Below are 17,492 nucleotides of genomic sequence, written 5' to 3' on the forward strand. Positions count from 1 at the left end.
CACCTGAACTTTCTTTTTATTCACAGAAAAATGATGAAAATGGGAATTGCTCTGGCGAAGGTATTGAGTTTCCAACAACTAACTTGTATGAACTGGAGAGCAGAGTTTTAACAGATCACTGGTCCATACCCTATAAGCGGGAAGAGTCTCTAGGCAAGTGCCTAATTGCATCCACCTACCTGGCAAGACTAGGTAAGTTCTCTTTCTACACATACAAAGATTATCTGTTCAAAGGATTTCATAGCATTGTGGTGGGCTGTTATGTCTTTTGCAATAATCTTGCAGTTGTTTACTTAGCACCCTGCAGAATGGTCGCATCTCTGTCAGTGGTTAACAGTGAACTGTTCTACCCAATGCTGTAGAAAGAATGTCAGTCTCTTGTTTTTCCTCTAAAGTAATTTGTTTACTTAAGCTTTTTAAAAAAGTGGAGCACATGTTTCTTTATGTTCTAATGATTGTAGGAATTACTGTTTTTCAGAGCTGAATTACTCTTTTTTTCATTGTGCTGGTTGTTTTCCCTTTGTAAAAACAAGCTGTCATCTAAATCCATGCTATACCACGGCTTGTATAACTGGTTGTTTTTCCCTTGTGAAATGCTTATACTGAATTTGACCTGAATTTGACTTTTCTGTATTCAGTACTTTGCCTGGGGTTAAGGGTGTTACCAAGGCATTATGCCCAACAATTGGTTTATAATAAGAGTGCAAGGTAGTTTTTTTTATCATGCCTGATGGCAAACTAAAAGGTTATAATCTGTCAGAATGGAAGTTGCTGGGTGGTTCTGGTTTGCTTCTTTGTTTCTAATCTCTGTTAAAAGGGTGTACTTAGATTTGAGTTTGGGTGGAGGCATCAGAAATAATCTGAAGTTAGTCTAAGTTATAAACTTTGAAGGGAGAAATACGGTGCTAATAATGCTTGAAGAAGTTGTAAAAGATGGAACACTGGGAAACTTCATGTTTCTAAAAGGTAAGTTCTCTTGACTCACACTTTTTTTGTGGCTGAAAAAACATGCTAGTTATGAACATTCAGTGCATTTATTACCACTGGTTTTGGCTGGTGTTCCCAAAAATTTGCAATGAGGTCTCTGAGGTAATCTTAAGTTTTTGGTTTGGCTTTTTTGTTGTTGTTTTTTTTTTTTTAATACTTTTAAAAAAACACTCTCTTTAAGGTCTTTCTGATTCTGATGAGAATTGCAAGAGATTTATGGACAGATGCATGCCTGAAGCATTTAAAAAGGTAAGTAGGTACAGTAGACCAATTTAATGTTTCTTTCCATTGTTTGTGGTGGAAGTAGTATCTTGTAATCCAGACTTCAGAAACTATGGTAACTAGTGAGTATGTTCTTAGATTAAAATCTTAGGTTATTTTCCTACATAAAAATCATACATAGACCTAGATTAAAATCGTACAAAGTCTGTTCTGCAATTCTGGCCAATTCTGGCACATAGCTTTTCTTCCCCCTGCCTCCCCCCTTTTTTTTTTTCTTAAATGAAAAGCTCTACAGTAATTAGTGGAGCCTAAAGTCAGATTTAAAGACCCTTGGATACAGCCATCAATGGCAAGTTCAGAATCAAATTTCCTTTAACTCTATTCTTTCTGCTTCTTCATTGGAGGATCGCGAAGTTCTTTGTTACCTCTTTGCATGATCTGTTTAGAATTTGCCTTTCCTCTCAGTGCTTAATGCCGAATGTACCTTTCCAGCTGTTGTTCTCTGGGTTAATGTGAATTTTCTCTACAGAGCTCCCCAGAACAATTTACTTCCACTATTGTATCCATTTTGGATGTTGCTGAAATTTCTTGCCCAGTTTTTAGACCATATATATAAATACGTATATACACCTTTTAAAGAGTTTTAAGCTCCATTCTAATCTTAAAATACAGAGAATATAAGTATGTTTGAAGAAGATAGAAATTTAAGGGGATTTTTTTTCCATTTGGCTATTAAAGTAATCACTTTACATACAATGCTTTTAAATCACTTGGTATTTTTTGCATATTAAATAAACAGTGTAGATTGCTCCTCCAGAAGAAGATTCTGTAGAAATCTAGGTTCAGAAGGTGCTACATTACAATTTGCTGAAAATGTTGCAAGAAACTCTTTTGTTTCTTAAAATGGTACAAAAAGTAATTATATTTGAAGTGTTAAGCTTTTTAACTGCTTATGTTCAGACACAGCTAGCAGAAATTTGCAGATGGAAGCTTGATGTCCTTCATAAACAATCACATTAGATCAGATTTAAAGCACATGGTTCAGTAGGTGGGAAAGCAGCATGAAATACCTCTCTTCATGGTACATGTTCTTTGTTTTCTAATAGAAACTGCTCAAGAAGCGTGAATTGGTAAATAATTATTACAGCTTTGTGGCACACCTACTTGAAGATTTAATAGTTGTGTCTTTAATCTGCAAAAAAAATTATTTGTGTAGTTTTTTGCAAAGGTTAGTCTTTACTAGTGTGTGGAAATGGACAGTTTGCTTTGCTACACTTTATTTTTCATCATAAGCTGTGGTTTTAAGGTGTTCTTCAACGAAATTACAAATGTAATTAACTTTGTTTTTTTTTAAGCTGTTGACATCCAGTGCTGTTCACAAATGGGGAACTGAAATCCATGAAGGAATATACAACATGCTTATGCTGCTAGTGGACCTGGTTGCAGAGAGAGTAAAACAAGACCCTATCCCTGTGGGCCTGCTTGGTGTACTAACGATGGTATTTGACTCTCTGATGCAGTTTTTAATATTTGGATATTTGGCATTTCGTATTTATGCTCTACTGTTTTTCCTAACTATATTTAAGTCGTAGCATATTGTCTTACAATCTGCAGGCGCTGCTTGCTGCAGATTTTTAACATCCAGTGTGCAATTCATAAGGGGTGAGTGCTGTTCAAAACTTTCAAAAACTAGTGCTCTCAAAAAAAAAAATCACATCTGCTGTCACTTTACTGTTTATTTTTTAAAACTGGTACTTTGAGTTCATCTCCCCCTTTATGCAGTGAGAACTGAGAGGCAGAAGCAGGGGTATTCTGTTAAACTTTATTTTTTGCTATATCTTTAACTGTCAATCAGGAGAATGCTCAACCGAAAAAATCGGGCATTACGAAAATAAGTTTTGAGACCGGCATAAGCCATGCTGTTCATTGCCATGGGCTTTTCTTTCAAGGCATTTAACCCCGATAATGAGTATCATTTCAAGAATCGAATGAAGGTATGCCAGAGAAACTGGGCAGAAGTCTTCGGGGAGGGGAACATGCATGCTGTGTCGCCTGTATCCACTTTTCAGAAGGTGAGCAAGGCTGTGCCCTAAAACCTATTTTTAGAGTAGATGTGTTTGTTTTAGAAAAGATTGTTTGATTAGTAGGTATTTGTAACACAAGAAATGTGTCACCAAGAATTACAGCAAATAGATCTTCAGTTGTGTTGGCCTGTAGAAATGAATTTGTCCTCTCAAATTGTCCCAGCTCTCTATTAGAGGCTGGATTTAGAAATTGGTGTATTTTCATGTCTAAAGTATCACGACAATCAGACAGGTAGATTAATTGTATCTAAGGACCGACAGCTGTTTGGCTGTTGAGTGTGAAATGACCAGGATAACTCAAAGTGTACAGTTCTAGCAGGGAAGTCATGCTTTTCTGATGGCCAAGGATAGGATATCTTCAAGCCAGACACCCTGGCAAGGAGCCAGTTCTTGAGGTTTGCACTGTCTTGTCACAGTTGTTCCAGATGGATGGGTCTAAAAAAGGAGCCTTGGTGGTGTTGACCTCTCCTTCAGGAAACAAGTTTGTAGCCGTAGAAAGAAAATTCTGTCTGCTGCTTTGGGAAAGGTTCTTTAGTAATGTTCCATGCTGCTAATGTGCTATAAATATAGTTGCTTGTGAGTCAGCAGCCACAGTGCGTACTGTTGCCACAGCACATGGTCAGTGATGTCAAGCGGAGTCCAAAAAAGGGATGATGCTAATGAGAACCTCCCAGAGCTCCAGCTACATGCTTAGTAAAGGAGCTGTTACAAACACATTGCTGTTTTCTGTGATACAATAGTGCATGCGTTTGGGGTGTGGGTTAATTGGCTGAATGTGTCTCTCCAAATTGCTGCTTCAGAAGATAGATGTTTAGTATTGATTGTTGCAGCTACTAATTTGTTAATGTTTTAATTGTTCAAGGAACCTCATGGGTGGCTGGTGGATCTGGTAAACAGGGTAGGTAAACATTAACTAAGCAGAACTGTTATTTGTTACTTGAATTTATTGGGCTTCAGAGATAATTTTTTCTCCCCTTCTCCCCCCAATTTGCTTTTGTACTCCTCACTTTTGTGACAATCACAAAAAAAAAAAATTCAAGATTTTCATGCTGCCTCTGTATAGGGAAGGGGTCTTGGTAAATAAAACTTGGTGAGTTGCTGCCTTCTCCCTTGAGCACCTTTACCTTGACATGGTAGCTATGAGTAGAGGAAGTTGAGAGCTCAGCTTAAGCTGCAGTGCTGTTTCCCAGTCAAACGTGCTAGGCCAGTCAGCTGTTGCTGTATGTGGTCTAGCTTTCTTCCCTATAACACAGGGTTTCTAGCTTGATGTTTAAACTGGTACCAAGTATAACTGCATTCCCCAGTGTGTCCCTGAATTCCCATGAAAACATAAAGCTTATGTTGAACGTGATGTTCCATGGTAAGGGATACTTGTTGGCATCCCAGGAATTCTCATTGGAGTATTTTCTATAACAGCTTATTTAAAAGATAAAATACTGTAGTTCACTAACATAATACTGATTATTTTATTTCAGTTTGCAGAGTTGGGTGGATTTTCAGCAATTCAGTCCAAACTCAATTCAGAAGATATTGAACTTGGGGTAAGTTCATCTTTCATCACGAGGCTTCTCCCTTTCCGTTATGCACTTTGTGTAGAACCAGTAGCCCCCCTTTTGGCAGTGCTCTTACCTTTGGTTTGGTACCAGAGCAGCATTCCCACAGAGCCTTGGGGAAGTGCTGTCAGATTGGAGGTCAAGTGAGGTTGTACATAAAAATCCTGAATGAAGAGCTTTTGAGACATCACAGAAAAGAGGAAAGATTAGTGTACCTTTCTGGCTAACATTTAGCCTTCTAGTTAGACATCAATAAGCCTAGTTTCACTGTAAATTCACAAGTGTGTTCCTAGCTTTCTGTTTACTTCAGTGGTAGCTGCATTGAGCTGCAAGTGAATTGACTTCCATCATTTATTTTAGAAATCATTGTTTAAGGAAAAAAAAATCCTTAGGAAGACAGACACTGCCTAATCCTAAGCATCTTCTAAAGAGTTGTGTCTAAAAGCTGCCTGGCTTAACAGTTCTAAACTGTTTGGTGACAAAGCCTAACTTCTTTAGTTTTAGCTTCCTAACCTATATTCAGGAGACTTCATAATCTTTCAAGCTTTGAAGAACGAGGAGGCTAAGGGAAAAAAAACATGCCATTTAGAATCTTGTCCCTCAGTATAAAATCAGTCTGCTTTCAGTGAAATGTCATTTGGAGAGAATTCAACTTCTTTTCTTGGGATATTGATATTTGCTACTTTATAGAGAGATAGGCTTATATATGAGCATGACAGAAGAATAAGGAAACTCGATTTAAATTCTGACACTGCAATAGAAACTTCGACTTTGTTTAATGACTAATAACTGCCTGCTTAGGAAGGAAGTCTGGTTCAGCATAGTTTAGGCCTTTGATTACAGTGGTGCACACTCAGTTTCACAATTCTTGATCCAATGTGAGAAGAAACCAATTTTGATATTATTTATTGGCAAACAAATGTCTTTATAAGTTTACTTTCTTGATGATAGATACGACTTGAAAATCATAGAATATTTTGAATATATAAAATCTCAAATAGGGTTTGGGTAGTATAGGTGTCTAGTTTGTGTATAAAGTAAGTAAAAATAAAACAATGCGTTAAAGAGATCTTGACATGTATATGACAGGCTTACAAAAGCTTTCTCCCACTTAATGATTTGGGGAAGAAATTTCCTATATGGCTTTAACCTTAAGTCTTGCATTCTCACCTCTCATTTCTGTAGAGAGCAACCAAAATATGATGTGTCCCTTTCTGTCTGTTTACTTCTGTGCCTGAAACAGGATTAGACAGAGAAAACTGAACAGAATGATGAGAGTACCAAATGTAGTAAAAACTGGGAAGGCAGTTTTTATTTCAGCTAAAAATATATAACACATACTGTATGCTGTAGAGTAAATCTCTTTGCTGAACCGTGTGTTGTTGTAAAGGAGTTGCACACCAAAATCAATTTGTAGCAAATGACTGGAGATAATCGTGTGAGATAAATGAAGGTGAATAAGTATTATTTTCCTTTTAAGGTATAGATCACTAGCTCTGAAAAGATCTCTTGCGTGTGCACCTAAATACTTGCTGTATTTCTTTCAGGCAATCTCTGCATTAGTTCAGCCATTTGGAGTTTGTGCAGAATATCTTAACTCTTCTGTAGTACAGGTAAAATACCTTTGTCATGAGTTCTTTTCAGCAAATAGTAAAGCCTTGATACGTGATTGTAGTAGTTTGCTCAAATTTAGGCGGAGCTCTCATGGTTAAGGTAGATCTTAGGCAGTACGGTATCAGAAAGACAACTGCATGGGAACCTGTTCTTTTTAATGCAGGAATTTGAAAAACCAGAGATTGAAAATTAGTTTACAGCTGTGTTGGTGTGAAACTAGGGACTAATTTGAAAAGCCTTCAAAACTCACTTTGCATAAAGTACAAGAATAATTTTGAGCATCCTGAGGATGATGGATAAGGGGGCTCAGACAATGCTCAGATTAATTTTCTAAGCACAGTGATCTGTAGTCCCTTATATACATCTGCAACAGTGAGAAACTTGCCACTGCCTTTACCTTTAGTAAGCTTCGTCAGTGTAAAGCATGTGGGAGAAGAATCTAGTCTGATGGATGGATTTTGTCTGAAATTTAACTTTCTGCCTGAGATCAAGCATGTGGGTATGAGAGTTTATACTGGAAAAAAATGTGGTACAGGAAAAAAAAAAACACATGATATATTTGTACATGCAAATATACCACAGGCTTCACACCTACACTCACTAACAAAAACTGTCAATTTAGTAAGTGACTGAAAGTCTGTATTTGAAGAGGAGGTAGTTTAGAAGCCACTGGGAGTCAGAGAGGCATATGCACCTATATTACAGTGGTCTGAAATGGCTTATTACTCCAATTGCTTCTTTTTCTGGATGTATCTAGCAGGATAGTTTTATGTATGTTGTAGGTGTTGCTTTATGTCTAAGATAATCGTGAGCTTTCAGCTACATATTTCACTTTGCTGCAGCCAGATCTGAGTAATAGAACTGATTTCAGGAAACATAAAATGATTGTCATGCCTTTTCTCACACTGTTTAGCCCATGCTGGATCCAATCATTCATAAAATGATTAAATACGTACAGAATGTAGAAGAGAAGGACTTGAAAGACAAGGTAATGTTTTATATATTAAATATTTAGGAAGAACTTCCTTTGTGTATTGGAAATGCTGGCAATGCAGACTAGAACAATAGCTTTATTTTCACTGGCAAAAATACAGCCTTTTCTGAATTCTGACTAAATGACGTAGAACAAAGTACATTTACCCAATTCCATTCAATACCCTTTTCAGGAGATATCTGATGTTATGACCCTTTTTAAAATATTTTGCTGCTGTTGCTATCAAATATGGTTTTGTTGGTCCCCTTCTGAAGTGTATGGAATGCTGACTGCTGTCTGTTAATTTCTTATAACTTGTGTGCGTATGACTGTTGCATTAGCTGTTTGCTTCTGAGAGTTTGGTAATTGTTGATAAAATGGCTGTGTGACTTGTGACTACTTCCTGTATTACCCTGAATTTGGAATTCAGTTCTATTAAATTTTTGAGTGTTGACTTAGACTTAAATTGTTAATTGTAAGCTGGAAAGTATGCATAGGTTGTCCAACTACAGAGGAGCAATGTAGTGTACCAAATCTGTAGCAGGAGAGTCCACTTTAACCAAAGGTTTTGTTGTCTTAGAATTTCTGGTGTACAAATAAAATTTTCAGATATACATGGTACTGTGTTTCATAGATTAAACAGTCTGTATTGGGTCACTAAACCTACTCTTTGTGAATCATTGAAGTACGAAACAGAATAGCAAAAATAGTAATGCTTCTATTTGTCCTCTTTTTTTGTTGTTGTTTTTTGGTTTTGGTTTTTTGTTTGTTTGTTTTAAACAGAGGCTAGTCAGTATCCCTGAGCTCTTGTCTGGTATCAAACTGCTGTGTATGCGCTTCCAACCTGATTTGGTAACTGCAGTAGATGACTTACGGCTGGACATTCTGTTGCGCATGTTAAAATCTCCTCACTTCAGTGCAAAAATGAATTCCCTGAAAGAAGTAGGTTGGCTTTTTGTGTGTGTGTACATGTGCATGTGTGTAGGTGGGATGGGTTGTTAGTAAGTCGTTGAAACCACAACCTTAAAGAGGTGGTGCGATACTTCCTGACAAATTATGGTGCCTTAGCAAAAGCTTAGTTACTAATAAATACCAAAACAAGTTAATATGACAAGAGTTGTTTGTAACATTAGTAGCCACTGCAAGTACCATGGCCTCCCAATTAGAAAACGACGAGACATAGTTTGAACCTTTTCTAAGAACTGCAATTTCAGGTTGATTTATAAGCAGTGGTCTGTGCTATTCATTGAATAGCACTCTGAGATAATAGATTCATAAGATTCATATACTCTGAGGTAACCCTGATAATTCAGAGCATCTTATGGGGTATCCCTTTTCTCTCCTCCTCTCGTTGAGAGAAGGGGGGTGGAAAAAAAAAAACAAATGGGACTTAATCCTAGGTTAGTGTTTCAGTCCAGTTATATCAGATCGCTACACTATGTAATTGTTTTTTGGTTTGGTTTTTTTTTACGGACACTAGTAGCACCTAGGAGCTGGAGTTTATGGACCAAGGCTCTCTTTGCTAGAGTCTTAGATATAAGTAGAAGAAAACAGTTTATTTTTTCATGGGGTTGTGATTCAAGTATAGGGTTGTTCAGTCATCTCTTCCAGAACTTGTACAATTTAGATGTCCCCCCCAAAATAATTTTTTTAGTATGCATTGTAAGGTGTTTTAGAGTCCCTCTTTTGTGCTTTTTTGCTTCTTTATTTATGAGAAAATTGAGATGTTGAACCTCATTGCTGTTTAGTTCTTAATCATAAATGCCATGTATCCTTGGTGAAGTTACAAAAGTGCTGCTTTTGAAGCCTTTAGCAGAAATGTACTCTTTCTCCCTAGAGTGAGGAGCCTGTATTGGTTCAGTATTGGATAAAAAATAGGACGGTGATTTGAGCGTAACAAGCAGAAGCCTGAGATAACCTACTTCTAGTATATCTGTAGAAATATACCTGTCAGCACAGGCCAGCTTTTCTGTGTCACACTGGGAATAAGAATCTACTGCATCAGAGACTGATGGCAAGGAGGTGTTTCTGGTTAGGAACTTGCCTTTAAACAGCTTATTAAAAACACAAATGAACAAACAAACAAACCCCCCCCCCCCGAACAAACTAACAACCTCACCCCCCAGAACAAACAAACAAAACCCCAAACACTTCCTGTGCTCAAAATATTTCAGGATTCACACTTAAGCTTCACAGTAAGCCTTTTGAATAGATTTCATTGTGTACATGTATAATGCACATTTTGCAATTTCTAGGTAACAAAATTGATAGAAGACAGCACTGTATCCAAGTCAGTGAAGAATGCAATAGATACAGACAGATTACTAAATTGGCTAGTAGAAAATTCTGTCCTGTCGATTGCTCTAGAAGGTAAGTACTTTCACAAAGAGTTTTGGCATGTGCTTTGAATGTCTTAACTTTAAAAATTTCATCTGTCCCTTTCAATGAGTTTTAATGGAACGCTGTTAACAAAGGAGTTTGAGGTTTTTTGTTGTCTTCAAAATAGAGTAAGGAAAACCCTGCAAATTCTGCTACTATCATCTAGACCTCTGTTTGAGGTCTGCGCAGAAGTCTCACTGTACCTGGGGTTTTTACTCTCAGTTTGTCTTTGTGTATTGTTAGCCCCTAGAAAAGAGAGAAGCGAGGTTTTGGAGTTTTTTTCCAAGTGGTAAGGCCCTGTAAGTGTGAACTGCTCTCAGATGTATGAAGTAAAACGAAATAAAAATGGAAGCGTCCTTTTTCTTTTAGCTGATAGTTTTTTCTGTAACGGTAAAAAAAGAATTTTCAAATGAAGGTAACTTTGTTCTCCCTTTTGAAAGAACTTCTTTATTCTTATGCATTTAATGTATCTAATAATGTTCTAAAGATATTTAGTTGCCTTTCTTTATTTCATAGGTAATATAGACCAAGCACAATACTGTGATCGTATAAAGGGAATTATTGAACTGCTGGGCAGTAAATTATCTTTAGATGAGCTCACTAAAATTTGGAGAATTCAGGTAAGCAATCAAGCCTAAGAAGGTACTTTTAGACAGTCTTACAAAAGCAGACATTCTAGTGGTAGGATTTTGTAGTTTATAATACAGGCATCTCTTTATTGCAAAAGTGGAGGTGTTGAGATTTTAACAGTGCAATTAATGCAAAGGCTTTCTTCTACTTCTTCCTTTACCATTTAACATCAAGTGTTCTGGTAATTTCTTGTAACACAGCTATTCAGTCTAATGATGAAGTTCAGTTCTTTGCAACAAGTTTTTAGGGGATGCAAAAATATTTGACTTGGAATAAGAGGTTGCCAGCCTGAAACAGGTGTTTGTCTAGACCAAAGACCGTGCCTAAGGATATTAATTTTTGCGGCTGGAGGTATAAATTTGAATACACCTCACAGTGTGACTTTAAAGAGAGTGGGCTCAGACTGGATGAACTCCCATTTAACTCCCTGTACGTACATATAATTGACAAGTCATCTTTTCACATTCACTTTATGTATATTCAACTTATCACTGTGTAGGAAAGGTGGTTTGACTGCTTAATGCAAATGACGTGGAAATTCTGACCAGAATCTTCTGCAGGAAAATTTCTTCTCTGTCCAAATGTTGACATTTTAGACCAAACTCATTGGATGCTGTCAGATCTGCAGTATGTGCAGGCATGGTAGCAAGTCTTGCATGCTTAGTAGAGCTGAAGGATGATTCTAGCTCGCTCGCTTTTATTCTTTAATAAAACACAATGCTTCCTCTCCCCTTCTGGTGGTTGTTACCATGGCGCTCCCATCAGTGTGGGTGAGGATTCTGTATTGCTCACTTTTGAGTAAAGCCTTAGAGTGTCAGGGATGGAGCACTCTGCACACAAACACAACAATGCAACAAAAACAGGGATGTCTGTATTGCAGCACCACACCTAACAGTGGTATGTGCCATTGCAGCATCTTGAAGCTGCTGTAATAAAGGCAGGCTAACTTGTTCTTTCCTGCTTTGGAATTACTTCCAAAGACCTCTCTGCCAGTGAAATAGGAGCAGAGACAGTTATTCTTTCCTTGTCTTCCTAACATGTCAAAAACCATTATTCTTTCTCATTAGTATGAATAGTGGGATGACACTTTCATGAAGATTTTTCTCTGTCTCATTTGGGATAAAGACCTACCTTCATGTGTTCTCCTTCCTCTTTTCAGTCAGGACAATCCTCCACTGTGATTGAAAACATACATACCATTATTGCTGCAGCTGCTGTGAAGTTTAGCTCTGATCAGCTCAATCATTTATTTGTCCTAATCCAAAAGGTAAGATTTCACATTAGTTTATGTTCGTTGGGAAGAGAATTGATGAGATACTTGTGCATCCAGCCTACCAAAAGGCAAATGCCTTAAATACATTTGTATTTTCTATATAAAAACATAAATATAAAACTGGCTATAAAATAATACTTTTAAGACTGGGATGGTTTTTTTTCCTAAAAAGCTTCCAAAAGCCTGATCTGCTACTGCTAACGTACTTAGCTTTTAAGTACATTATATAGGCAAGGCTAAGGTACTTAAAAACTGAGATTTTATTATTATATTTAATATCTTCTAATTTATATTTGAAAAAGAGTTGGGCAAATTAGTACTGTAACTCCCAGTAAAAATAAGGTAAAAATAAGTAAAAATAAGGTAATATGCATGGTGGAAACATACTTGTTTGTATTTTCATTTTGCTGCAGTGAAACAATTGTAAATTGTATTTTTGTGTACACTTGAGACTTAACAGACTGACAGTGCTTGCTGCTCTAATAGTGAATGTTATTTCTTTGCCGCACAGAGCTGGGAGACAGAGAGCGACAGAGTGCGACAGAAGCTGTTGAGCCTGATAGGGCGCATTGGTCGAGAAGCACGGGTGGAGACAACCACTGGAAAGGCATGTGAATGTGAAATAAAATCTTTCTTTTTGTTTGGTTTGGGGTTTTTTGGTTTGGTTTTTTGTTTAGTTTTGTTCCTTTATTAAACACAGGGTTGCTAGTCTCTGTACTTCCTAGGTCCTGATCTTGCACTTCTTCCTCTAGGTTCTGGAGGTACTTTGGGAGCTGGCTCATCTTCCAACATTACCATGTAGTCTTATTCAGCAGGCCTTGGAGGAACATCTGACAATCCTCAGTGATGCCTATGCCGTGAAAGAGGGAATCAAAAGAAGCTACATCATCAAATGCATAGAGGATATTAAGAGGGTTGGTTTATTATTTAATCTTTTCCAAAATGAAATGTTGTCTAGCCTTGATGTTGCCCTTTCTTTCACGATGCACAAATTGCGTGTCCCATCTGTAAGTTCTTACCTTGGGGAGTCCATGAGAGGGGTAGGCTTTGTGTGAGCCGGTTTGTTGACCATGAGACTCATAGTAAGTCTCTTGCCTTTGTTTTAAGCAAATTTTCAGCACAAGGAGTGATCAGTTTATGGGAAACTACCAGGATGGGCCCAAGGTTAGAATTTGCAAATGGAACCACTCTAAAGGTATGTCAGTATTTTAACTGTCCCTTTCATGTGAAAGCCTAGATTAGTTTTCTTTGAGTTAAGCATGTGTTCTGGCATGGCCATTAAGTCTCAAAATGCAAATCGATACTTAGATCATGGTAGTTTTGTATTTTAATAAAATACTTAAGCTCTCTTAATCTAACATAAAGAAGCCATTCCCGCAGCTGCCTGTGCTAAGATGTTTTCTGGCAGCAGCACAGATGCGCATGGCTTAAAAGACTGCATATACTCTATCCTGCACTGTTCACATAGCAGGCAGTTTTTCTTGAGGTCTGCAGGAATGCTCCTGTCTTCTTTTTTTCAGTCTGAAGTATAACTGTAAATAAAGAAAAAGGCTTGTACTTTTCCCATTCATTTATTTCATGGTAAATTAAGTTTTGTCTGTGCTGCAGCATCTGTAGAGGATTTTAGTTGCTTAGGAGTATATTGCTTCTTAATACTGATCACACTTTTTGTGTGTGTGCCTTCATGTATATGGATTTCAAGCTTTGAGTTCTGAATCTCTGTAGAACTTGCGGTCTTTTCTTTTAGATTTTCTCTTGTCCTTTCCTGTTCTTGCATTCTTTTTAATTACATTCTGGCAAGGGCCTTAACAGAGGTGCTGCAGTGGGGAACACTAAAGGAAAGAAAGCTGTCATTGTAGGCTGGAAGGGATTGGGGTAAGCATACAGCAGGTGTTTTAAAAATACGTAATTTTCTTACTTCCCTTCATTAGGGGAAATGAAGACATAAACTGGGAGGGAGTGTAATATTAAGGCAGCATTCTCAAATACATGAGGGAGTCTTCTGTAGAGAGCGCTCTGTTATGGGCAGGTTACTTTAATCTCTCTAAGTGTGTAGGTGGTATTGGTTGTTGTCAGTATTTAAACCAGACATCACTTCTGTGAACAAGCAACCTCAGTACTGGTTTGTGTGGTCAAACTTTACAGAAAATGAAGCATCCCAGAAAAGTGATGAGCAGTTCTGACAATGAGGTAGGAGGGTTATTCTTTGTAGGATCTCTTTCAAAATGCAGCTTAAGTATCCTTTGCTTCCTATCAGAGGGCTCCTTGCAGCACCAATCAGAAATTTCTTTTTGTTTCTTAACCCTCAGTAGTATTTCAGGTTCTTTCTTCCGTTTTTCTTGCTTTGGCAATAAGTAACATCATTTAACTGGATTTGCCCTTTTATGCCCTAACAGGCCTGCTTCATGTCCCATAATTGAGGAAGGTGGTGGTTATCATCTCTCTCTGGTGCAACTGAGTTCTTTTTGTCTACTTAATTTGCATGCTCTCTAGCAAGGAGGTGGTACTTCGGGCTTAATAAGGATAGCAAAATGGCATATGTGTGTCAAAGAACTTCTTGTAGAATGTGAAGAAGGGCACCTTGAGCGTGTTTGGAAAGGGACCAGGAGCAAGTAACTAAAGCCTTCAGAGCTAGTAGCTGTTGTTTTGAAACAGCGGCATTGATAAAAATCATTAGGTTTCAAGGAGTCTAAGAAGAAAGTTAATCTGTTTTTTGAACATATACATATGTGTAACTGTTTTTACCTTTTCTACTGTTAGTCATCCCAGCACAATAATCCTCAATTTGTGTGGGTGGTGCCAGCATTACGTCAGCTCCATGAAATCACACGTTCATTTATTAAGCAAACTTACCAAAAACAAGACAAGGTAAGAATATAGACTAAGATGATTTTTGAAACCTTTGTTTTGTGTGTGTGGCTCTGCTTCTGTAGGACATGGAAGTTTGAGTTTAGAATAGGGGAGAGGGGGGACATGATACCAAACTAAAAAACACTTTGACAAGTACAGTTTAGTGATGTAGCATAAACAAACTGTTCAAGTAGAGATGCTGTGTCATCTGCTGTCCATTTGTGTGTGCGTGTGTGTATCTATATATGTATCAATCTGTTTGCTGTGTCAGGATTAATTTATTTTATTCTTAGCTTTTTGTAGAATAATTAACAGGCATGCCTCTTAAGAAATGAACAATGGCTAATGTTTAGACCAGCTACTTTGTAATTGAATTGACATTGACTCTTGGAAAACAGACTAAATACCAGCAAGTCACATGTGTTATACAGTGGCTGAGTGGAGGTGTGGGACTTTGCCTGCAACCTGCAGCACGTGTATCTCAGCACATGCTGAAAACACTAACATCAGCGGGCTTTGGATGCATGGAAGGGATACAGTTACTTCTTTGGGCAAGAGACGCATCTGTAGAAGAGCAGGCTGCTGTGTACACGTGCCTGTTTATGTATTTTCTTTAAAACCTCTTTTCTCAATGTGTTTAATTTCCTCCCCCCCCCCCTCCCCCCCCCCCAAGAGCATTATTCAAGATTTAAAGAAAAACTTTGAAATAGTGAAGTTGGTGACAGGAAGCTTAATATCATGCCACCGTTTGGCTGCATCTGTGGCAGGTCCAGGAGGGCTTGTTGGAGCAACATTAGTGGATGGCCGATACACTTACCGTGAGGTACTGAACCCTGAATTTCTTACTGCCTTAAGTTTTTGAAAGCATGGTGTAGTGTATCACTGACCAAGTTGCATAAGATTAGGTGATGTTTTGTTTTTGGAATTCACTGGTATGTATATTCTCTGGTGAATAATTACAGTAGTGTGTGTTTATAGTTCTGACACATATAGTAGGGCTTGTTGTAGCTTTGTTATTACATTATAGAGCAAGGGTGGGCAAACATCACAGTCTACAAGTTCCTTAGCAAAGTCTTTAACTGGTAGAGAGATAGATCTCCCTACCCCAGGACCTTCTGTCTCCAAGCAGCTTCCAGCTTCTCCACCAGCTTCAGTCCAACTATCCTTGTAGAGACTATACCTTTGAATTTAGTGTGAAGCTGTTGAAACCTAAAAGAGATTTGCTAGTTAGGACATGGAAGCTACACACACAGATAGGTTGTAACGGTTTGCTAAGGTTTTGATAATCATTTTTCCATACTAGTTGTGACTTAGTAACTAGTGTCAAATAATATCAGTATCAAGAAAGTAATAGCAAATCCAAGGGGACTTCAACATTCCTTTTTGGAAAGGTAATCAAAAAGAAGTAACATTAAAAATCGTGTAAAATAAGAATAAATCTCACTGCAGAGACAATTTCTGTTTTCCAGGCTTAGCAAAGTATATTGTATTTTGAGAATTAAGCTTGAAAAAAAATAAAGAGTACTCAGAGTTCTTGTTTCAGAAAGAAAAGTCTTAAGCTTGAGTTTTTGTTTCCTTTTTCTTAGTATTTGGAGGCACATCTAAAATTTTTGGCATTTTTTCTGCAAGAAGCCACCCTTTATTTGGGCTGGAATCGTGCCAGGGAGATCTGGGAATGCCTGGTAACTGGCCAGGATGTTTGTGAGTTAGATCGAGAGGTAAGAAAAACTTTAAAAGTTTGTGTCTTTGGTTGCAGAGTGAATCTTAATGTGTCATGAGTAGCATATGTTATTGAGACATGTGAAGCATAAGTAGCAAACACAAACCAATAATGCATTATATGCTTTGTGTCAGCTAATGGAGTCACTGTTATATGCTCACTTATGACTAGGATGCTCTTCTAACATTAAATTTGACCGTTGGCCAGATTAGTTGCAGGTTTATTTGAAAAGGGATACGTGCAAGTTTGCGGAGTCATAAGAGACATTGAGCATTATTTGGGTGTAAGATGACTATGAATATGAAGTACCCTAATGCTGCAATAAAGCCTGTGTAATACGTGAGGTTACTAGACTAGATTTTTAACCTCTTGCTGTAGATAAAACTTCTGTAAGATGAGTTACTGTAGTATCTGACATAGTTTGCCAATGCTGTATAAAACTAAAATATTTGCTATGACAATGGGGTAAAAATACATCTGCGTTTCATTCACAGATGTGCTTTGAGTGGTTTACAAAAGGACAGCATGATCTAGAGAGTGATGTACAGCAGCAGCTCTTCAAAGAGAAAATTCTTAAACTGGAGTCATATGAAATTACAATGAATGGTAAGAAAATTATTTTGGTCAACAGATTTGGTTTTTAAATATGTACCAGGAATTTGCTTCCTAAGCTTTCAGATTAAATATCCAAACAGTTCTGTAAATCAATGTAATAAAGGGGTCTTTATCATTTTGAGTTTTAATAGCTGTAGAGGGGAAAAGGTTATCACCTGTATTTGATACCTTCATTTTTCCAAAGAAACATAGAAACGTTTTTTCATTTCCAGGTTTTAGTTTATTTAAGACTTTCTTTGAAAATGTGAACCTGTGTGACCATCGACTAAAGAGGCAAGGAACTCAACTGGTGAGTGTTCTGGCAAGTTCATTCTTGTATACTACCTGTGGTATCTTGGGGATGGGAGGAGGCAAGACAAGGATTCTTTAGCAGCTGTTTGACCTGGTCATGTTTGTATTAATATGCAAATCGTCCTTCTAGCATTGACATTGTTAAATTCTGAAGCTAAAACTCCAGAATTACAACAGTTAAAATTCAGCAATCGGTAGATGGAAGATGGTATGTAGCTTCTAAAATTTTGCAGGAGGAATGAGTGGACTACTTTTTTATTAATAATCATTAATTCTAGTGTGCATTTTTTCGCTTCTCCCT

The 17,492-nt window shown here is 37.5% G+C and overlaps 1 protein-coding gene across 2 annotated transcripts in view; it reads left to right on the forward strand.

Moving 5' to 3' along the window:
* The window catches only part of USP24 (ubiquitin specific peptidase 24), a 66,428-nt gene that overhangs the window by 13,690 nt on the left and 35,246 nt on the right, over positions 1–17,492 (forward strand). The window contains exons 2-21 of one of the 2 annotated variants that reach the window (XM_075097540.1): positions 27–192; positions 1,169–1,236; positions 2,565–2,708; positions 3,159–3,281; positions 4,156–4,191; positions 4,769–4,834; positions 6,394–6,459; positions 7,374–7,448; positions 8,217–8,375; positions 9,689–9,803; positions 10,329–10,432; positions 11,602–11,709; positions 12,227–12,322; positions 12,468–12,629; positions 13,861–13,905; positions 14,476–14,583; positions 15,239–15,388; positions 16,152–16,283; positions 16,780–16,891; positions 17,113–17,189. In XM_075097540.1, coding sequence (XP_074953641.1) covers positions 27–192; positions 1,169–1,236; positions 2,565–2,708; positions 3,159–3,281; positions 4,156–4,191; positions 4,769–4,834; positions 6,394–6,459; positions 7,374–7,448; positions 8,217–8,375; positions 9,689–9,803; positions 10,329–10,432; positions 11,602–11,709; positions 12,227–12,322; positions 12,468–12,629; positions 13,861–13,905; positions 14,476–14,583; positions 15,239–15,388; positions 16,152–16,283; positions 16,780–16,891; positions 17,113–17,189 — 2,112 coding nt within the window. The remainder of the gene's footprint in view (positions 1–26; positions 193–1,168; positions 1,237–2,564; positions 2,709–3,158; positions 3,282–4,155; positions 4,192–4,768; positions 4,835–6,393; positions 6,460–7,373; positions 7,449–8,216; positions 8,376–9,688; positions 9,804–10,328; positions 10,433–11,601; positions 11,710–12,226; positions 12,323–12,467; positions 12,630–13,860; positions 13,906–14,475; positions 14,584–15,238; positions 15,389–16,151; positions 16,284–16,779; positions 16,892–17,112; positions 17,190–17,492) is intronic. The other variant, XM_075097541.1, reaches the window with a different exon arrangement.

The sequence above is a fragment of the Phalacrocorax aristotelis genome, chromosome 6 (genome assembly GCF_949628215.1).
Source record: "Phalacrocorax aristotelis chromosome 6, bGulAri2.1, whole genome shotgun sequence".
In the NCBI taxonomy this organism is placed as follows: Eukaryota; Metazoa; Chordata; class Aves; order Suliformes; family Phalacrocoracidae; genus Phalacrocorax; species Phalacrocorax aristotelis.